Source organism: Garra rufa, chromosome 1 (genome assembly GCF_049309525.1).
Source record: "Garra rufa chromosome 1, GarRuf1.0, whole genome shotgun sequence".
Lineage (NCBI taxonomy): Eukaryota > Metazoa > Chordata > Actinopteri > Cypriniformes > Cyprinidae > Garra > Garra rufa.
Window position 1 is genome coordinate 11,163,901 of NC_133361.1, and position 8,978 is coordinate 11,172,878.

At 34.5% G+C, this 8,978-nt stretch overlaps 1 protein-coding gene across 1 annotated transcript; it reads right to left on the minus strand.

The window, feature by feature from the left end:
* Positions 1 to 3,720: 3,720 nt before the first annotated feature.
* On the minus strand, positions 3,721 to 7,904 carry LOC141330491 (uncharacterized). Its single transcript, XM_073835528.1, has 2 exons — positions 7,631 to 7,904; positions 3,721 to 4,580 (listed from the first exon to the last, which is right to left on the minus strand). The coding sequence occupies exons 1-2, from the start codon at positions 7,737 to 7,739 to the stop codon at positions 3,865 to 3,867; spliced, it is 825 nt and encodes a 274-aa protein (XP_073691629.1). The 5' UTR covers positions 7,740 to 7,904; the 3' UTR covers positions 3,721 to 3,864.
* Between the last annotated feature and the right edge of the window lie 1,074 nt (positions 7,905 to 8,978).

Genomic DNA, 8,978 nt, shown 5'->3' on the forward strand with positions numbered 1-8,978 from the left:
TCCTCAACTTTATGCAAATTTCGAGCGCAAAACGCCGTGCGACAACCAATCGCTGTGAAGAGTAGGCAAGGCAAGATTATGACGCGTGTTTCTGAAACTGGTGGATTACTGAGCTGAAATCACATATTATTGAAAAAGTCACGCAAAAGTAAATGTACTTTGCATGTTGTTAGTATACGCTACAGTTTAGTTTGCGAACCGCCGTTAAAAGAAGACAATTGAACGTAAATAGGGTGTGAACATTGTTTTTCAGAGGCGTGCTCTGCCCTAAATTTGACACACCCCAAAGCAGTGGCGTTGTAGCGTTGCCAGCGGCACTGAGCGCATATTTAACGCTGTAGTTAAAAATCTGAACTTTGACGAAAATTCGCGCCGCGTTAACCAATCAGGAGCTTGCTCGAGTAGTGACGGAGGCAGAAATCCGAAACAACAATGGAGGACAAAATCACCGCTGCTGTCTGTGGTTACTCGGAGCTGATCCATACATGTTTGTACTTTTATAGAAACGGAAAAAAAAAGGATCTTGTTTGGAAGAAAGTGAGTGAAGAGGTCGGACAATCTGGTAAGTAAAAAAAAAAAACCCTCTTTACTCAATTTGACCTACATATTGAGACTACAAGCAAGCTAAAGCTGGCAAATTGAGCTCATTCACCTATTTTACAACTACTTTCCCGCTGACTAGTGGCAGATGCCCCTCCCATGACGCGAATTCGCGTCTGTTGTGAAGTAAATTTCACGCGCGAGTGAAGCAAGTAAACTCAAAATTTTCAAGCGCCCAACTACGCGCGATTTATTCGCGCAAGTCGCGTCTGGTGTGAACGCCCCATTAAGCCCCGTTCACACTAGACGCGACTTCTGTCGCTGCATGTCGCCAGAGGCTGGCGATGAGGTCGCTAGTGGGCGTTCTCATTACTGGTTGCTTAGTAACGTCATTTAACAGATGTTTTTATCCAAAGCAACTTTAGAAACAAAGACAAGCAGGTTACAATTCATTTTAATGATGTTGACATTATTTTTGTATGTGGGCATGGACATGTCATATAAAACAGGACAATCACTGCTGGAGCTGAAAGGAGAATGATCACGAGCACTATCGTCTTCTTTCCTATTGGCTGTCGCTCCCGAAAGTCGCTCTTCATTTGCATAAAGTTAAGAGATTCTGAACTTTGTCGCGTTGCTGGACACGCCCACATCCGGTCGCCAACGGTCGCTGACGGCCGCTGTCGCTCTCGTCGCCGGAAATCGCCGGTTCTCCATTGAAATGAATGGGATCGCGTCACTTAGTCGCTGCATGTCGCGTGTAGTGTGAATGGGGCTTTAGAGTTCACAACATTCTACCTACCTGATTCTACTTACCTGCATCTCTGTTTCATTCCAGTCTGTTCAGTCTATCCGATCCCAGCCAGCGGTGTGTGTGTGTGCTGTAATTCTGTCAGCTGCCAGCAAACGGAACATGTGTATCCATTCCGAAGATCTCCTCCTTTCGTTTTCATGAGCTGTATGCCAAAATCATCAATATTAAAACAATAAAAGGCTTGAACTACTTCAGTTGTGTGTAATGAATCTAAAATATAGGAAAGTCTAATGTTTATCAGTACATTACAGAAAATAATGAACTTTATCACAATATGCAAAATTTTTGAAAAGGACCTGTATATCCAGAAGAAAAACTCAGTTGCTGTTTGGAACACGGATTTCCTCAGTTTTGACTGATTTACATTTACATTTATTTGTTATTTAACGTTTATTAAAACCCAACAGATCATTTTTTATTTGTGTGAGGCTCTGGAAATTATTTAAATTTAATTATTTTATTTTATCATTTTATTTTATTTAGCGATAGATGCTCAGTGCAAAAGCTCTTAACACATTTTAATTCGTTAGACCTTAATGTTGGAGGATACATTTTTTCAATGATTCAAGCAGATGAGCCCAGACTGCAACACATTAAATTATTATTATTATTATTATTTTTTTTTTTTTTATAAAAATCCATTAATGATATTTTTAATGTGCCTTAATGTTTTACAGCGACATTGGAGGACCAAGCTGTTAGCTAACATCTGTCAGTTTAAAAGCAAGGTTTGTTTTATATACGCTCCCTTAAAATGATTTAATTTGACGTTGTATTTCACTTACAAAAAAGGGTTCCTACCATAGCCTTCACAAAACCTAACATCCAGCACCGTTTTATCACAGGTAGAATGCAAAATATTTAAATACAGGCATTTCATTGAGATTTAATCTCCGCAATATCTCAAACCTTTAAACCACGGGGGAAAATCAACCCATGGCAACAATTTAAAAGTAGACCAATTTCATCGGCAAAAAACTGCATCCAACTAGTTGAGCTCCATATTTTTTCTCTTACCGACCGCACTCGCAAACATTCTAATATTGCATATAATGTTCGCACTTTCAATATGTAGGGTATAGAAATAGCTTTTAAATGAGTTCTCGCGCTGTTTACTTTTACTTTCGATTTTGCGATAACACGCACTCTGTGTAAAGGGAGCAGCACGTCTTATAAAATATATTTGTCAGTGAGCACAAGATTGAGCAGCAAATCCTCCAGCATGGTCTTTTTTTAAGTCATCTCTCTTTACTTTCGACCCATGATCAGTCAAATCTAAAGATCATTGCACACTGATTCAATTTTCGTATGCGTTTTTTTTTTTTTTTTTTCAGTTTTCTCATATTCGCCATCCTTTATCAAAAAATGCTTATTATGGATGCGAAAACGCAGAACGTTTTTTTATGACGGACGAAAGTTTCGGAGGCAGTGTTGAAACTCGATTAACATAAACTGTATTTATATTTTAACATGCGAAAATTTCGTACTCATCTATGCAATGACATTAACTCCAGCAGCTCGTGTTGGATGCAGGGTTGCCAAGTCCTCGTTTTTTCCCCACGGAACTGGTCTACTTTTAAACTGTTGCCATGGGTTGATTTTCCCCAGTGGTTTAAAGTTTTGAAATACTGTAGAAATTACATTTCAATAAAATGCCTGTATTTAAATAATTTGCATTCTACTTATGATAAAACGGTGCTGGATGTTAGGTTTTGTGGATGCTACAAGTAGGAAGCCTTTAAGCTGTGTTTATGATCAATGTGCACGACTTTAAATTTTACAAATGGAAATGACGTATATACGTTTTGATATTTGGTATATGGTCAGTGCGCTATTTTGGGTTGTTTTTGACTGGCGATTGGGCTAGTTATGTCATATAGACCTGGTAACCCTGTTGTCATTTGTTTAATTTTTATTATTTAATAAAAACTGTTTAGTTTACATCCCCGATACAACATTCTTCCGCCATTCATTTTGACTTATCACAATAAATATTAGTTGATTTAACTTGTGAGTTTAAGCTGCTAAACTTCAGTTTTTAAGTTGTTTTTAACTTTTTACAGTGCTCTAATAATAAACGTACATTTGCTTAAAGCATCCATGTTGGTGAGATGAATAATAAGATGAATCTTTGCAAATCGCCTTTCCTAATAATTTGCTAGTTAGCAAGCTCATTATCATTTTTTGACATGGTAAATAGTGATGTTTTACATTACCATTGAGAAAATGCAACCAAAGTATGTTATAGACTTTGCATTAAGACCCCAAAGAATTATATCAAATTGCAGAAAAAGGGCATCCGATGACCCCTTTAACGTGCGAGTCTCAAGGCATCCTTTACGCACAAAAAACTTTCCACACTGAGAGCAGGTGAAAGGGATTTATGAAGCGTGTGTTACTAAATGAACCTTACAAATCCCAAAAACACAAAGTAGCAGAAAGACTTTTCCCCAGTCTGAATTAACAAGCGAATCCTAAGGTTTGATTTATCTGAGAGCAGGAAAAGTCTTTCATCCAATATGAATTTGCATGTGCCTCTTAAGGGTTGTTTTATATTTAAAAGTCCTCCCACACTGAGAGCAGGTAAAAGGCTTAATTTCAGAATGAATTGCCATGTGAGCCTTTAGGTCTCCTTTACGTGCGAAACTCTTTCCACACTGACAGCAGAGGAAAGGTTTTTCTGAAGTGTGAGTTAGCAAATGACTCTTAAGCTGTCCTTTCTGTGTAAAACTCTTTCCACACTCAGAGCAGCTGAAAGGCTTTTTTCCAGAATGAATCCGCATGTGATCCTCAAGGTTTACTTTAAGCGTGAAAGACTTTTGGCACTGAGTGCAGTTGAAAGGCTTTTCTGAAGAGTGAGTCAGCAGATGTACCCTAAGATGTCCTTTCTGTGTGAACCTCTTTCCACACCGAGAGCAGCTGAAAGGCTTTGTTCCAGAATGAATCCGCATGTGATCCTGAAGACTTGCTTTACGTGTGAAAGATTTTGCGCACTGAGAGCAGCTGAAAGGCTTGATCCCAGCATGAATTAACATGTGATCCCGGAGGCTTCTGTTACATGTGAAAGTGTTTCCACACTGAGAGCAGATAAAAGGCTTTTTGACTTCGGTTTTCTGATTGCTGCAACTCACTGACTTTTCTCCATTGACACCATGATCTTTCTGATCCTGACGTTTCTCCTCCACCTCATTCAGATCTTGTTTTTCTTCCTTTACTTTTACCAGGCCTGAAATGAGATCATAATAATGCAATTAAAACAATTAAAAAATGCATATTTTTTTAAAATTGTTTTAACTTTAATCTTGTAAAAATGTAATTTCAGTTCTACTTTCTGAGTGTGAACTGTCATGCAGTAAAATACAACAACACTCAAGCACTGTAAAAGGTTTTGCAACAAACTCAACTGACTGCACCCATCTTGAAAAGTTTGCCCCCTCACATATACTAATGTGCCACAAACAGGACGTTAATATCCCACTTTATTAAGGTGTATCCATATAAATGGCCCACCCTGTAGATTAAAAAGTATTGCGAAATGACAGAGATTCCATAAGCCGATGTTATGCAACTAAAAAGAAACACCTCATGCGAGCGCAAAAACTTTTTTTGCGACATATGGATGTTTTCATGCAATTGAAGCATTTCCATTTGGCAAATTTGCAATTCACAGTTTCAATTTGCGCAATTTAAAGGGTAATGGAAACGCAGCTACTGACACTTTGGCAGTACGCAAAAGGCTACAATACAAAAGCGCGCACCAGCCCACTTCAAGCACTGTTTATGGGACTGCAAGGAGCTTTTTTATGTTTGTGCTTAAGTAAATTAAAAATAATAATAATAAAAAAAAGTAGTCTGGTCATTGTGAGGCCCCTAGGCTGCAGCCAGGAAAAAAGGGCCCATTAAATATCTCATTCAACCATTCTTACAAAAAAAGCAAATAAGGATCAGTTGCAAAGCTACATGACAGTGTTTCTTGCATCTGCATTTTCAAAAAGTGGAAGAATGTGTAAAACTTTGGTGCTATTTTATAAAAAGTTGATTAAAAAGTATTGCGAAATAACGGTGTTTCTATTAACCGATGTTATGCGACTAAACCGTATTTTTTTTTCCTCTCGCAATAAGTCAGGGCAACAGATTTAGGTGGGATTTTGGCTAAATTTAATCGAATGTGACCACGTCATGTGAGCGTAAAAACTTTGTGATATATGGATGTTTTTGTGCAATTGACGCAAAATTAGGCGTATTTTCAATTCGCAATTTCAATCTGTGTAATTTAAAGGCTAATGAAAACGCAGCTGTTTTCAAACACAACGGTAAAGAAAAATAAGAAAGCCTAATAATAAAATGTTTGGACATTGATATCTGACTTTTTTTTTTTTTTTTTTTTTTTTTTGTCAAAATTGAAAAACTCTTTCCACAAAAAATACATGAAAAAGTACTTCTCCTTTGTATGAACTCTCAAGTGTTTCTTCAAGACTGAAGCTCTCAAAAAAGGCTCCATCTATATTATTCAACAGCTCTAAAGCCGGGCTCACACTACAGGGGTTTTTTCATGCACCTGTCCAGTTTGAGATTTTGGGCTTTTTGGTTTTTCATTATGTTTTTTTCTTCTTCTTTTTTTCAGACTAGTGGAAAATAAAATCCAAAAGACACTGATAAGTGTTTCTTTTATAGCACTTTATCTATTTGTGTCAATAGATTTAAATTACAATACACATTTTAAAATGCCGTTTTCTCAAAATTATTTTTTATCCTACACTGAGCCATTAATCTCCACTTCAGTAACACTTAAATACACCAAACTTTACATAAATATTCCTGTCTGTATTCTGAAGGTAATAATAATTTGCTTGATTTTATACATTATATTCCCCCAAAAATGTAAAAAAAAAAAATTTGTTTTATGCTGGTCTAAGTATTTTCTGAATTCTCTGAAGTGACAAAATGTTATGCCTAAAATTCCTAATATGTAAAAAAATAAAAATAAAAAATAAAAATAATAATAATTAATTAACAAGAATTTTGAAACTGACTTCATCCAGTGTTTAGATGTATGCACATTAGCACATATTTCATTTAATAATGCCTCATTTGCGTAATTAAACCTTACATTGTAGAAAACTTGTAATACAAAAAAATGTTGCAATCTAATCAATCAACTAAGTAAGTACACAGAAACTATTCATTTTTGTTTGTTTGCTTTTACCCTATTCCCCGGCATTGTCTCACTGTAAAATCAAGCGAGCATTAATGGAGGAGGAATATTAAAGTTACTGTGCAATGAAATTGAGTACTTCAGGTTGTTTAAAACTCAAATATGCGGTTTCTATATAAAGTTAGGGCCTATTTTAAAATGTGCTTTGCCGATTTCTGAGACGAAAGCTCCAGGCGATCCGTGCTCATGTATCCGCTAAGAGCAGCCTCACCTTGGCTAGTCCTTCAGACATTTGCCTCGGTAGTGCTTAAACATTAAATAAAATTAATTTTGGCTCTATTGAACAGGTAATCTTTGTCTAATGAATACATTTTTTGTTCCAGGTCATAATGTTTTGGCTGATCACAAAGTTGTTTAATTTTTATATATTTATGTAATTTAATCGTAGAGCGGAGATGACTTTGTAGCATATGTTTGACTGAATTATTTGCTTTTGTTACATAAGTATTTCGTATTTATGTTTATAATAGCTATTATTGTTCTTTCAAACTGATTTAACAAAAAAGGCTTAAAGTTGTGTTTTATGTAATATTTCATATTATTATATTTGGACAAATTGCCTAAACCACACTAATATTTTTTTTAACATCAATTCATAATTTGTTTTGTTTTGCATGCAAGAAAACAACGAGAGGTAGTGGTGTTTAATATATTTTGTTTTAAGCGAGCTTACGGACATTATTAAATACGCTGCTGTTCCATTTGCAGAATTCTCTTTTTTAATCACATTTTATTAAACAAGTTTGTCTTTTTTTTTAATTGCAGTCTTATTTTCCACTTCTTTGTTTTCTCAGGATTTCCTTCTCAGTTCCATTTAATTTTAAGCTTTTTTATTCCATGTTTTATAGGCAACCTCTGTAATGCTAACTCAAAATAGCACCGCTGGTTTTAAATTAATCTAGTTTGTTTTATTTCAGGACTCTATAGACCATAAATTAGTATTATGTACTTAATCTGTGTTTCAGAATGAAAAATAAAAAATAGACCCCAAAGGATTACAGCGTTGTAAGTCTAATGTGCTACAAACAGTCATTAAAGATGAATCAAGAATAAACACCAACCTCCTCTTTCCTCGTCTTTTATTACGCAGGTTTCTGGTTCCTCTTGTTTTATTCTCCAGGGTTCTGGTTCACTCGTGTCCTTCTCACTCTCCTCTTTAACAAACACCATCTTCACAGCAGCAGATCTCAGTTCAGATGATACTCCTCCAGATATACCTGCTTACTTCAAAACTTAGTCACGACCAATATATGAGCTATATTACAGGTATTTACTAACCAGATTGAAAAACTGTATTTTTCTATTCACAGAAAGTACATTTCTAAGAGAGAGCTGTGAAACTAGCCTTCTTCCTCTGAGGTTTAATGGTGTTTGGCAAACAAACGTGTGTATTTTAGCGCCACTCGCTGAACTGGAGTATGAAGCGGAGAGAGGAGGGGAAAAGTATCCTAATTATTTAATGCTTCTGTTAATATACTAAAAGTTATATTTTACTGCTTGTAAGATTTAATACATGTATTAAATATTATTTATATATTTTAAATAATAAGTTTATTTTATGCATAATTAGTTTATTCAAAGGTTTATAAAATGTTTAAATTGTATTAAATATGCTAACAAAATATATTTTTGGAAATGCTGAGATAGCACATTTTAGTTCATCTTCATGGTGTCTCAAAATAGCACAGCTGAGTACACTTAGAGGATCTTAAATTTATCTTAAGAAGTACTAAAGAATAACTTTTAGTACATTAAGTACAAAATTAGTGCGTGAAAATACAGCACTTTAAGTACACTATAAAGTGCACTAAGTGTACTTGAATAAATTGTATTTTAGTGTAGTACTAAGTCTAGCACATTTTGGAAAATGTAATTGTAACTATTACATTACTAATATATTTTAAGTAAAATCAATTTAATTCTGATTAATCTGACTACACTTAAAATCTATTTAAGTGTAAGTGCTAATTAGTATATTTATATTAAGTCTACTTAAGTTGCACATTTGGGAAAATATAGTTTTAACTATTACATTACTAATATAGTTTAAGTAAAATCAATTTAATTCTGATTAATCTGACTACACTTAAAATCTATTTAAGTGTTAGTGCTAATTAGTATATTTATGTTAAGTCTACTTAAGTTGCACATTTGGGAAAATATAGTTTTAACTATTACATTACTAATATAGTTTAAGTAAAATCAATTTAATTCTGATTAATCTGACTACACTTAAAATCTATTTAAGTGTTAGTGCTAATTAGTATATTTATGTTAAGTCTACTTAAGTTGCACATTTGGGAAAATATAGTTTTAACTATTACATTACTAATATATTTTAAATAAAAGTAACTATCTACAAGTGTACTAACATTGAACAAATTTTTGACGCATTCAAAACATACTTTT

Bases quoted from the DNA above. Each gene is read 5' to 3' on its own strand.
- LOC141330491 (XM_073835528.1), bottom strand. From the start codon at position 7,739: ATGGTGTTTGTTAAAGAGGAGAGTGAGAAGGACACGAGTGAACCAGAA. The intron at 4,581-7,630 runs GTTGGTGTTTAT...ATCTCATTTCAG, and splicing joins AAAAGACGAGGAAAGAGGAG to GCCTGGTAAAAGTAAAGGAA.